At 37.5% G+C, this 13,910-nt stretch overlaps 1 protein-coding gene across 1 annotated transcript; it reads right to left on the reverse strand.

Moving 5' to 3' along the window:
- Positions 1-305: 305 nt before the first annotated feature.
- On the reverse strand, positions 306-2,468 carry CLDN8 (claudin 8). The gene has a single exon (XM_007528558.3). It carries the CDS (start codon positions 2,260-2,262, stop codon positions 1,585-1,587), a length of 678 nt encoding a protein of 225 aa, XP_007528620.1. The 5' UTR covers positions 2,263-2,468; the 3' UTR covers positions 306-1,584.
- Positions 2,469-13,910: the final 11,442 nt, after the last annotated feature.

A 13,910-nucleotide genomic window follows, 5' to 3' on the forward strand; every position in this document is an offset into this window, starting at 1 on the left:
AAAGTTTGGTAAAGAACTAATCATTGGGCTGGGAAAACAGCATAAGAGTTATATAAAAAGAATTTCATGCCTCAGTCACCAATGGTTCCAGATTTAGTCTCCAGCATCATCCTGAACTGCTAAAGATAAAAGAATTCTAAAACATGTTTTAAAATGACATGTAGTTTTCATTGTCTTAAAAAAATCATGCTAAATCTATTATTGTTTCTCACGTGCACTTGCTATTGTCATTAAAATCAGACAAACAGAAATAGAAGTTTTTCAAAACTCTTTGTAATTGCATAAAATAGGAAATAATCAAAGAATTAAATTATTATAAAGACATGGTTTATTAATATAAAGGAAACAATAGGTATAGCTAGAAAAACAGAGATACCAATTTTCAAATAGGGCTATTGGTTGCACTGGATTGGAGAAAATGCATAGTATTTCTATAGCTCTGTAAAACTGAGCAAAATGAAACAAACATAAAACATATCTTTGGGAGAAGATGGAGCTCACAGAACATCTTTCATTGGTAAGACAGTCAAAACCAAGACATTATTATTCATGCTACTTGTGTTGATAACAGCCCAAAGTTTGTGTTCAAATAATTATTCACATACACATATGATTTCTTGTTAAAATGTATTCTGTCCAACCACAAAAGATTAAGAGAGAAAAAAAATCACTTATTGCAGTCCTTAATGATTCTTAGACCACAACTTTATCTTTCTTCTTACTATAGCCTTGGAAAAGCAGTTTGAATGCAAAGCCTACTGACAAATATCTGCCTTTTAAAAAATGTTAATTTAATATACAAGAAAAGGAAGGCCTCTGGGAGAAGAGGATAAAGGAGCTAGGATTTCTAACTCCTAGGCTGAAAGACAGGATATCAGAAAGCCTTTTATTTTCTTTTACACTGCTGATTAAAGCTTTCACTTGAGCCTTCCATATAAACCGAGTGCATGAATCACCAAGCTGTTTTTAAACAATTAATATTAACTGTTTTTAATCTCATCCTCCGGTTCCCCTGGAAAGCAGGAGTCGGAAAAAATTCTATCAATTCAGCATATTACATCGGCATATCACATCTCTAGCAATGTGAGATATCAATATCACACACATCTGTATACATAATGCCATACCACAGAGAAATCACAGTTGTAAAATAGGACCCTTTAACAATGCCAGTTTGAAATGACCAACAGAATGAGGGACATGCAGGGACTGCTTCTAGAGAACGTTGTGTTTCCTTTAAACAATCACATCAATATATGTGGATATCCCATAATTATCAATCCTTGGAGCCTGGCTCCTCTAATTAATCTTAGGCACTTAAGAACAGCAAAACAATGTGTTTTTGAGTCGTTTTTCTTTTTCTTTTTCTTTCTTTCTTTCTTTTTTTTTTTTTTTATAAAATACTGGATATCTCTTAGTCATTTGCCATTTGCATGGCTTTGTAAATAAAGTTAAAAATACATATATTGGTGATAGATAAGTGATAGACACATAGATAATAGATAAATAGATAGATAGATAGATAGATAGATAGATAGATAGATAGATAGGTAGATAGATAGATAGATGATAGAATGTACACCACTACACATACTGACTTTTAGAGTACACACTGGGTGATTTCTTTTCCAGGTGATAGCTCTTCTGGGTGGTGCGATGGGAAGGGATAGAATATCTGTAATTACTGCTCTTTTCAGTGCAGCAGTAAACACAGCAGAAGAGCGCCCCTCCTGCCATCAGCACCAGTGCAGTGGTCCAGCCTATGTACAGGGCTTCTCCCAGCTCACGCTTCTGGGCAGCGTCCACTATGGGGTTGTAGAAATCCCGGATGATGGAGTTAGCAACCCAACTCACAGGGATAAGCACCACGGTGCCCGTGAGGATAAAGAGGATCCCGGCTGTTAGCAGGATGTGGCTCTTCATCTTCTCATCCTCTCCTGTGCAGCGGGTGCACTTCATGCCCAGAATAGCCGTCATGAAAGCCAAGAAGGATAGCACCGAGGCAGCGCACATCAGCCCCCTGGATGCCTGCAGGTCCGGAGAGAGAGCCAGCAGGGAATCATAGATCTTGCACTGCATTCGGATGTTGGCATGTCTCATACAACTCATCCACAATCCTTCCCAGAGGTTTTCAAAGACCACGATGTTGCTTCCTATGAAGGCAGACACTCTCCACTGAGGCATGACCGTGACAGCCATGGTGCCCACCATGCCAACTCCCCCCAGCACCAGGCCAGCGATTTGTAAGGCATAGGTCGCCATGATCCTCCTGGAGGGGCCTTATTCCCTCTGACTTCTTGCCTGGCAGGGCAGCTCCACAGCACAGTTCTCTGTGCCCCTGGGAAGACAAGTTTCCCTGCAGGAATGAACTAAAAACTTTTTTTTTCCTTTCCAAATAAAAGCTGCCACTTGGAGCTAGATGAAATCCAGTGTTAACTGGCTGAGGTCCTCTACCCACCCCACCACCCCAACACCCCTTTGCAGACTAGGACAGGTAAACTTACAAATCAGGTGAGGCAACTTTCTCAGCCAATAAAGGGGGTGGGGTGGGGGGTGGTAAGTCAGGCTTAACAACCAACCAGGGATACTTTGAGCTGCTTGGATCAGTGGATAAACATTCTTTGTACTTCAGAGTTTTCCACGAAGACAGCAGTTTGTTTGCCTGTGGATATTAATTATGCTTCTTTGCACCGTCATCCAGCAGTAGCCCTGGCTGCTGCTGATATGGAAAGTCGCACTGTATACAGGAAATTATGAATCTCTGGGTAAGAGCTCCTCTGACCCAGGCAGAAGATGAAATTTGTAAGGACTGTCAACAGGCCAGTGTGAAAGGCGAGCCAAGAGAACTGGGGAACCACATTCTTCTGACACATGTGATCCAAGTGGTTGATTGAATTTGTCTACAGCTTCAAAGCAGGCAGGGCTGGGGTGAAATCAGGGAACAGGTGATGTCAAAGGATAAAAGAAAGCAAAAGTAATCAAATCTAGGAGGTCATCCTCCTCCATGGCACCGAGCATTTGCACTGTTCCCTTTTGAACCAGGAAAATTGTTGTTCAGTGTTGTACTCCTAATCTTAACATAGAAGAAAAAAATTACAAAAAAAATTAGATGGTTTTCTTCTTTTATAATTTCTGTTTATTTATTTTATTTTGTAGGACAGATTGAAATTCAGAGGGAACAAGGAGATAGAGAGGGAGAGAGAGACACCTGCAGCCCTGCTTCACAACTTATTAAGCTTCCCCTCTACAGGTAGGGTCTGGGGACTTGAACCAGGGTCCTTGCACATGATAATATTTTTATTCAACCAAGTACACCACCACTGGACCCCTATATGATTGTCTTATGTAGCAAGTACACTAGCAAGTAAGTGGTGCAATGACTAACAGGTTGTGTTTCTATTCTTGATGCTCTGTCTACCTGGACTAAAGGAATGAGAATTCTGCAGACCATACAAGAGTCCTGGCCTGCTTCAAATGACTGATATTTCCAAATAAGGTATTTTCAGGGCAAGGTGATTAGGTTCATTGAATTAAACCATATTACATGTCAGCTGAACTTGTCTTTCATGCTATGTTGAACATAGCTAGAACTCCCCAGATATAAAGCAGCTTGAAGTATCTCTTCTCAAAATATCCATGATGAAAAATGGTGCTTAAAATAAACATAGTTGTAGATTTAGCAGCAATATACCCTCCGTGTATTCCTAGTGATTTTTGGAACTCTCTGCCTGCCTTTCCAAATTTCAGAGTACTTTTATTTCCTTTTTCTCTTATTCCCATAAAAAAAAAAGATCCCTGATTTCTTAATTTTCTCTGGGCTTCCTTGTACTTCCACAAATGTAAGTATGGGGAAAAATATTTGTTGGTCACTTGTTAAACTTTAAAAGTTTAATGGTCCAAAAATTTTTTGATTGGTTTATGGAAAAGAAAACAGTACATGGTATGGAGACTAGGAAGAAATGCCAAAATAAACTATCTTCTTTCAATACAGCTAGAGTATGTAGTAATTCAAGTTATTTTAATTAGCTTGGACATTTTGAAAGTAAAATAAAGCAAAACAAATTTAAACTTTACAATACTTCCATTAGTAATGGCTTATAAACACATTAGACAATGTCTTACAGTGGTAGAATATATCTATCACTTTCTTCTTCAGATTTGTATCTCTCAAAAAATTGTGGTAGAAAGGTGAATAAATTAATCTTGGGAAAATGATCTAGAGTTAGAGTGGTAATCATTTTTTTTTTCTGGAACACTGCTCAGCTCTGGCTATGGTGAAGCCAGAGATCAAACCCAAGGCCTCTTTTCTCTGTTCAATCTCCTTGGACCCAAAAATAACAAATGTTCTTCTTCATTTTTTTTATATCTTAAATGTCTAGTTGTAGATAAAGAATGACTGACCATATTTGAAAATTCAGACATCAAAAAACACATGAACCGTTCACCCCACTTAGACGATTGTCTGCGTGCAAAGTTCAGATAGCAGCACTGATTAGAGAACTATCAGACTAACAATATTTTTACTGTTATTTAATTTAGAATTACAAGGAAATCTTTTTATCCTTAAATTGCCAATCTTGGAAAAGGGAATACCTGCAGAATTAAAGCAGGAATAAAGGAATGGCATGGCTGGTTAACATAATGATAAACTCAAACTATACATTTTTAAAATATTTTATTTTTTATTAGATAGTGACAGAGAGACATTGAGAGGGAAAGGGAGACAGAGAGACACCTGCAGCCCTGCTTCACCACTTGTGAAGCTTGCCCCTATGCAGGTGGGGACCAGGGACTTGAACCTGTATCCTTGCACACTGTAATGTGGGTGCTTAACCAGGTGTACTACCTCCTGGCCCCCAAACTATATGCTTTAATTAATCAAATTGAATTTTCTAAATCATTTTAAAATTGGCACTTATATTTCCATAGAAGAACCACAGTATTACCCCTCATCCAAGAAAGTGGTGTGTCTTCATCTTCACACACCGTTCTTCTCTTGAGTAACCCTTTCATTTTCATTATCAGTGATAGGATTTAAATTTAGCAATTAAATGTGCTAAATTAAATTCAATCTTAATAACTGCACAGCAAGTGCCAATGCATTATCTGTGTAAATGCTAGCACACAAATGCCACTGCTAGGCTGTCCTTATTTTTATCATCCTTATTCTTATAATAATCTTTAAACAACAATTCTATAATCCTGAGTTCCTATTAAGTCATAACTACTTGCAATAATCATCGTTTCTGCCACTCATGCAGTTGCCAATTTCTGTTATTTCCTGGCTCTGCTCCTGCATGTGTTTTCTCTACTGTGTTGACATTTTTTTCAACCTGTGTTTATGTTTAATTATTTTTCACCCCTAATGAACCATACTTGGCTGACCATTGTGTTCTGAGGGAGTAGGTGAACATATCAATAGAGTCCATTGTTTGGTTTCCTCCAGGTAATTTTGTACATTGCTACGTGTTCTCTAGAACCATTGTCCCAGTTGTTTCTCACGGTGACTGGCTGTTCATGTGCACTCTTTACAAAGCTCTGTATCCACTGGCAGTCATTTATAGACACCACCTCTCTCGTCATTTTTGCTCCAGGCTTTTGCTTGAGAATGAGCACCTTTCTACAGGAAGATTGTCTATAATGTGTTTTACTAGTGTCCTGTTAAGAAAGTGTCTACTTAACATCCCAGTTAAGGCTGGTTTAATGAAATGCAAGAGAACATTTGACTTAAATAGCAGAATGTATTTATTTATTTTTATACTTTTGGAGAATGGAAAGTCTGAGTTCAGAGGTTCATATGATGAGACTTGAGCTTTTTTTTGCTGTTTTTGTTGCTGGATGTCCTCTTTTTGTTGTATCCTCACATGTCAAAGGGAACATAAGAACTCTCTCTCGCCATTTATCCTATTATTACTGTTCCAAATTCATGATTTCATTTGATCATCTTCCAAGTGCAATGCATACAAATACTATCAAATGAAGGGTTGGGATTTAAGCATAGCAATCTTGGTGTATAAACTTATGAATCCATAACATCTAGCTACTAGAAAAACTAAAATAAAGGTTTACATAATAAATTTCAATGAATCTTTTAATGCTTTGCTAGGGGGTTTTGTCTAGGTAATTCCACCACTTGGGGGGAAATTCTATTTTCTACTTTGCCTTAAGATAGAAAGATAGAGGGGAAGAGAAAGAAGGACATCGCAACTCCAGTTATATATAATGTCTCCATGTGGTAGTGGTGGTGGTGTATGTGTGTGTGTGGGCGGGGGGAGAGAATAGGTGTGTTGCATATAGTAAGGTGAGTAGTCTCTCTACACCCCCATCAAAATGATGTACATATATTGGAAATGGACAATAGGAATCATAGGTACTGAAATGTTTATCTTACTTTTCATTCTTTTAAAATGTATTATCGGTGATTCATCAGTGTTTTACAGAACTATTGTAGTAGTATTTTCACACTCACACATGCTGCCTGTAAGTCATCACACTCATCGCCAATGCTTTGTGTTCCTTCTCCCCAACCTTAGTTCTCACATTCCAAGAGACAGCTGGATATATATAGCAAGTTTATTCACTGTAGTCATAGCAATTTATATCTGAGTTCCTGTGAACTCTGTATCTCTTTGGGAGAAGGGTCCATGTGCTTTACTGAGTGAGATATATTTGACACTTGCAGTGAATAACTGGAAAATCAGAGAAATAATTTTTTATGGAATGGAGATGTATTGTGAGATCTTTTCCCTCTAAACTTATAAATCTTTCCTATAGACAGAATCAGCATGAGAGACTTTTTCCCCCTTTTTTGAGGGGATTAATGTTTTACAATAGGTAGTGATTAGAATAATTTGTACTTGCATAACATTTCTTGTTTTTCACATAACAAGGCAACCCCCACTAGGTTCTCTGTCATCCTTATCCAGGTCCTGTACTACACACACACACACACACACACACACACACTCACCCCAGAGTCTTTTACTTTTGTGCAATCAAATCCAGTTGAGGTTCTACTTGTTTTTTCTCTTCTGATCTTGTTTTTCAACTCCTGCCTTTCAGTGGGATCATCCCATATCCATTCTTCTGTTTCAGACTTATTTCACTTAACATAATTTCTTCAAGCTCCAACCAAGATGGGCTGAAAATGGTGAAATCATCATTGTTAATAGCTGAGTAGTATTCCATTGTGTCTATATACCACAGCTTGCTCAGCCACTCATCTGTTGTTGGAAATCTGGGTTGTTTCCAGGTTTTGGCTATTATAAATTGTGCTGCTATGAACATAGATATACACAAATGTTTTTGGATTGGTGTGCTGGGTTCCTTAGACTATACCCCCAGGAGAGGAATTGCAAGATCATAAGGTAGATACATTTCTAGCCTTCTGAGAGTTCTCCACGCTGCTTTCCACAGAGGCTGGGCCAATTTACATTCCTGCCAGCAGTGTGGGAGGGTTTTTTTGACCTCACAACCTCTCTGGCATTTGTTGCTGTTACCATTTCTGATGTATGACATTCTCACAGGAGTGAAGTGGTATCTCATTGTTGTCTTTATTTGCATTTCTCTGACAATCAAAGACCTGGAGCATTTTTTCATGTGTTTCTCTGACAATCAAAGACTTGGAGCATTTTTTCATGTGTTTCTCAACCTTTTGGATCTCATTTGTGGTGAATATTCTGTCCATGTCCTCTCCTCATTTTTGGATGGGGTTATATTTTTATTAGTAATTTAATATTGATTTACAAAATTACATGTCAACAGGGGTTTAATTCCATACCATTCCCACCACCAGAGTTCTGGAGCCCTGACCCCTCTATTGCAAACCACCATGGTTCTCCCAAATTTGCAAACAAGGGTTAAATATTGACAACTATATATCTAGATTGGTACATAGTTGACCCTTTTCCCTTTCAATTCTGGTCATTTCTTCTTCTCCAATCCATTCATGATTCTATAACATCCAAGTGTTTTACTTTTAAAAAATATTTTTTAAAATTTTATTTGCTTATTTTGGATAGAAAAAGAGAGAAGTCGAAAGGAATGAGTAGTGAAGAAGATATATATATATATATATATATATATATATAGAATATATATTCTATATATATATGTAGAGAGGGAGAGAGAGAGAGGGAGAGAGAGAGTCCTGCAGCACTCATGAAACTTTCTTTCTGCATGTGGTGACTACAGGCTTGAACTTGGGACCTTATGCATGATAGTATGTGCACTCAACCAGATTCACCACTGCCCAGCCCCCATTATACCCTTCCATGACTGAGTTAATTATACCTCATAAAAATCTATCCATAGCTACCCAACCATGCTAGAAGTATTTGCAAAAGTGAAAGCCAGATGTGCCTTTTTTCCCCTGTATGGTTTATAACCTCCAACAGGATGCCAAAGAAAAGTAATTGATGCAGCTGGGGCCCTAGTTGGGGAGTCCTGAGATTCCCAAACGGACATGATGGGCCTAGACCTTGAATAAATCCCGCTCTCCACTGTTACTGGTCATCTCTACCAGGAATAACACAATAGACCCCCTTTGTGGGCCCCCATAGGGCCTTGCCCTCAACTTGGATCAACAGCGTAGAGAATATTCCATCCTTCGAAGGGAGGCTGGACAACAAACTCTATCTTCTACCTGAGGAAGATGGGTTCTGAAATTGGGGTAGCTTGGAGCATTCCTACTCATGACCACAGAATGTGAACTCAGATCTACAGGTATGCAGAGGTCACATAGGCTCCTAAGGTGAATATGGGCCCCAGATCAGATCAAATTGATGGGATTTAGAGTCAAAAGTATTTATACACTTTTCCCATATTTGGGAGCTACTGTTTTTCCTGATCCAGCTTTCTGGTCCTTTATCTAGCCATGACATCATCTCTCCAGACAATAACTTGGGTCCACCTGCATACCAGATGTCAGGCTCAAAAAAAAAAAAAAAAAAAAAGAACCCTAGTATAGTCATGGGCCCTTTGGAATACACCTAAAATAGAACTACTAAATATCTACAAAATGGAGACCCCCCCCCCCAAATCTTCATCTGCACTAATTCAGCCTTTATGTTCATGATTAGTCAACAATGTGTTTGGTTTTATATGTAAACTCTTCTTTCAGCCACCAGGTTCCAGATGCTAATGCTTCTTGGGCAGACGACCCCACTATTGTATCTTGGATCTCCATTTCCCCAGAGCCGTACCTCAATACAGAAAGAGAGGCAGGCTGGGAGTATGGATCGACCTGCCAATGCCCATGTTCAGTGGGGAAGCAATTACAGATGCCAGACTTTCCACCTTCTGCATCCCATAATGACCCTGGGTCCATGCTCCCAGAGGGATAAAGAATAGGAAAGCTATCAGGAGGGATGGGATATGGAGCTCTGGTGGTGGGAATTGTGTGGAGTTGTACCTCTCTCATCCTATGGTTCTTGTCAGTGTTTCCTTTTTATAAATAAAAATTATAAAAAATAAAAATTAACTGATGCATATGGTCAAAGTTAATGAAGAAGATAAATGTTTATATATATAAACATGTATATATATATATATATATATATATATATATATATATATATATATATACATGTTGCTAACATATTGATGAAAACTGTCGGTATAGGTATAGGACTGGAAAGACAGTTCATCTGGTAAAACATGTGTGTTGTCAAATCCTGGCACCATGTGGGAATGCCATGTCACTGGGGACAGCTCTAGTGTTGTGTGTCTCTCCTTCTCTCTGAGTGTTTCTTTCCACTTTAATGAAAAAACAAGTCTACAAACACTGGTATTGTTCATGCATGAGACTGATGGTGGTGGTGGTGGTGGCAGTAGTGGTGGTGGGATGTATGTGTGTGTGTGTGAAGTAATGATGCATTTTTCATGACTTTTCACATATACACACACACCTGTAATAGGTTATCTATAAAATAAAGTAGGACACACACACATCTGCTTAGTAGTGTGTTTTTAAATATCTAGTCAACTGAAATTTGAAATACATTTTCTTACATATCCCTTATAGATATAGAATTTCCAGCTTCAAAGTCATCACTGGCATTTTTGTCTTTTCAGTTATCAATTTTCACCTCTGTCTTAATATCTCCTTGGTGAACCCTCCTGCACTGCTGGTAGGAATGTAAGTTGGTCCAACCTCTGTGGAGAACAGTCTGAAGAATTCTCAGAAGGCTAGAAATGACCCTGCAATTCCTCTCCTGTGAATATATCCTAAGGAACCAAACATATTGACCCAAAAATATTTGGTAGGCCTATGTTCATAACAGCACAATTTATAATAGCTAAAACCTAGAAGCAACTTAGGTGTCAAACAACAGATGAGTGGCTGAGTGTTGGTATTCTTTGTTGTGGTATATATACAAGATGAAATACTAACCAGCTATTAAAAATGGTAAATTCACCTTCTTCACCTCATCTAGAAGGAACTTGAAGGAATCATGTTAAATGAGATAAACCAAAAAGTGAAGAACGAATATGGGGTAATCTTACTCATAGACAGAAATTGAAAAATAAGAACAGAATGGAAAACACAAAGCACAACTTGGCCTGGATTTGGTGTGTTCCACCAAAGTAAAGGACTCTGGGGTTAAAAGAAGTGTTCAGGTTCTGGAATATGGTGGTTGAGAAGGACCTAGGTGGGGGATTAGAGTGTTATGTGCAAAACTGAGAAATGTTACACATGTACCAACTACTATATTTTACTTTTGACTTTAAAATATTCATCCCCCCAATAAAAAATAGAGATATCCATAGTAACAAGTTACATCATTATATTCAGTGACCTAAGCACCAATGAACATACATCCATCTAAAATAAGAATTAAAGTCAGAGCAGTGAAGTAAACAGTTTCCTCCATCAACATTCTCACCTTATTTACACCAGAAAATAGTCCTTTGTTTTATAAGAACATATTTAGCAACTAACATACAGAATATGTCATACTGTTCATCATCAGTCCGTAGAAATGTTCTTTCCAGTGATTCACTAACTTTTCTCTATTTGACCAAACTGAAAATAGAAACATTATAAAGTTTCAGTACATTGTATTCAACCTATTTTAAGTGCTAGAAAAATGTTTAATACTCTCTTATTTCATATGATAATTGTTTCCAGTAAATTATCCAGGATAAGAGAACCCTTGAATAAGAGAGAACAAAGGAGCCAAAGCCAAATTTAGTCATTATATCCTTAAAAAATAATACAAATTTATGGCCAGATGGAAAAAGGGCTAGAAATGGTAACATTAAATAATGAATACTCCACAAAACAGTACTTCTCATAATTTCATATTAAATAGACAGCAATTTGCAACAAGGTTTAAGTCAACTTAATTATGTAAAAGAAGAGATGAGGGAAATATGTAGGGCAGTATCTCTCTCTGACTAAATATGCTTAATGAGGTCTTTTAAAAATATTGTCTAGTAATTTTTTGCTAATCCTAAGAACTCTTTAATAATTATTAATCTATATTAATAATGGAAATTATTAAGGGATATAATTAATAACACAGTTAAATCCACCTCATTAGAACAGCTCTATTATTGGGTCAGTTTTACTAAAGTTACTGAGACATAAGAAGTTCAAATAACTGATCAGACTTAGACTAGTAGGTAGAATGCAGGAACAAAGTTGGAATCCAGCTCTATGGAAGCACCCAAGGTCTTGATCCACTATAGAGTCACTTGATATTTATACACTTGTCTTTTCTGTTTTATTCACTTTGTCCTTGGTAGGGACTTCACAATTCTGGGATATTTTTTTTCAGAGAGAGAGAGAGAGAGAATGAGAGAGAGAAAGAATGAGAGAGAGTGAGTGAGAGAGAGAGAGGGAGAGAGAGAATGAGAGAGAGAGAGAGAAAGGATGGAAGCACTACATGAAATCTTGCCCCAGTCTGTTGGTGGCTGGAGTTGAACCTGTGTGTCTAACATGACTACATGACTAAGTAGTCCCCCTCCCAGGTGAACTAGCTTACCAGTTCTAGACTTAGACCCACTACTTCAATATTTTTATAGCTTTATCTCTTGATATTCTCCTGAACAAAGATCTACACACTGTTGGTTTTCAATAGATCTTGAATAAACAGAAAATAAATAAGGAATTTCCCATTTCCTACAGCAAAAGCTATTGTCCAGTGTGGGAAATGGTAAGATGGAATTATATGAGTGTAAAGACACACAGATAGAAAACTCTCTCTCTACTTTTCCCACTAGGGAAAGAGAGAGACAGGCTGGGAGTGTGGATAGACCTGCCAATGGCCATGTTTAGCAGAGTAGTAATTACAGAAGCCAGACCTTCCACCTTCTGCACCCCACAATGATCCTGGGTCCATGCTCCCAGAGGGATAAAGAATAGTAAAGCTTTCAAGGGAGGGGATGGGATGCAGAGTTCTGGTGGTGGAAATTGTGTGGAATTGTATGCCTCTTATCCTACGGTTTTGTCAATATTTCCATTTTATAAATAAATTTAAAAATCATAATAAAATTAATATTTCAAAAAATAAAACTCTCTCTCTTTCTCTCTCTCTCTCTCACACACACACACACATACACACACACTCTCTCATGATTGTCCTTGTGAGCGAACAATGAATATGGGGGCAAAAGTAATGACATTCTCTTGAATAGTTGGAGTTAACAGGACATGGAAAAGTAATTAAGCAGGCAAATAGAGCTAAGCTATGTTACTCATTAATATACAAAACAATTAACTTTCCACTTAAAATTCAAATTAACATTCTGTCTTCCTTAGGCACTCAGTGTTTGCATATTTTAATAGGGTTAGACATTAAGTGCCTTACTTAAAACCAACTTTAGACCGCGTTGGGTGAGAATATTACTGGAACAAGCAGTGCATGGCATTCTTGCTTTGCAGTTATTAGAAAAAAAACAAAAGACATAATATTGTAGTAGATTACAATGTGCCATATTTCCTAGTATTTTTTTCAGTGAAAGTGCAGAGAAGAATAAAAATACAATTCCTTAATTTAAATAATCATAGGATTTTATAATTTTTGTAAAAATGTCTGATATGATCTCATAAAACATCTTCTGAACAGTTCAATGGCACAACAAACACATAACGAAGAAAACAGTGTGACAGATTTCAGAGACCATGAAATACAAGCTATAGTCTCCTTTTTAAGAACCTTATATCTGTGAGATACTGGCTCAATTAACTTTATTATATTCAATCAAGTCATTACAAATAAAATAATAAAGTCAGACCATAACTATCTAGCTTTAAAAATGTCAAACTTGAATATTCCAGCATCATGAATAATAATTGATCTCCTAGTCCTTGATGTTTATACGTACTGCAAGGAGTTGCAAGAAAACAATCTAATAACCCTCTGGGGGACATTTTAGAGGAACACATAGGTTTTTTGTTCTTACAGTGTTACTACTATGTTGTAAACTCTAATCAAAGGTACTTGAGTTATTTTTCATTCCATATTTTCCTCAAGCCCTAGCAAACAGTGGGTAATTAATTGTATGATGAATTGAGTCAGTTTTAGTTGTTCCAATTTGATCAGGAGGCCTTGCTTTTTTCATGGCCAAGAATTTTGTCAACGATTCAAACATTTTCCTGTTTGTTTATCTGTTTACATCTTCTTTGAAAAAATTTACAGGCAGATGAAAAGAGCTTGTCCTCCTCTCATAAATGTAGCTGCAGCACAGACAAGGCAACTCACTTGGATGATGGCCACTTTTGTCATGAGCACAACCCAGGTTGGAGACCCACCCCATGCTGCAGGACAAAACCTAGTATCTTTTTTCCTCTTCCTCTCTCTCCATATCTACCATTCTATCTGAAAAAGTATAAATGAAGTGGTGATGCCCCAAATGATGACAAGAGCAGAAAGTAGGAAGGAAGGAAGAAAGGAAGGGAGGGA

The sequence above is a fragment of the Erinaceus europaeus genome, chromosome 9, assembly GCF_950295315.1.
Source record: "Erinaceus europaeus chromosome 9, mEriEur2.1, whole genome shotgun sequence".
Taxonomy (NCBI): domain Eukaryota; kingdom Metazoa; phylum Chordata; class Mammalia; order Eulipotyphla; family Erinaceidae; genus Erinaceus; species Erinaceus europaeus.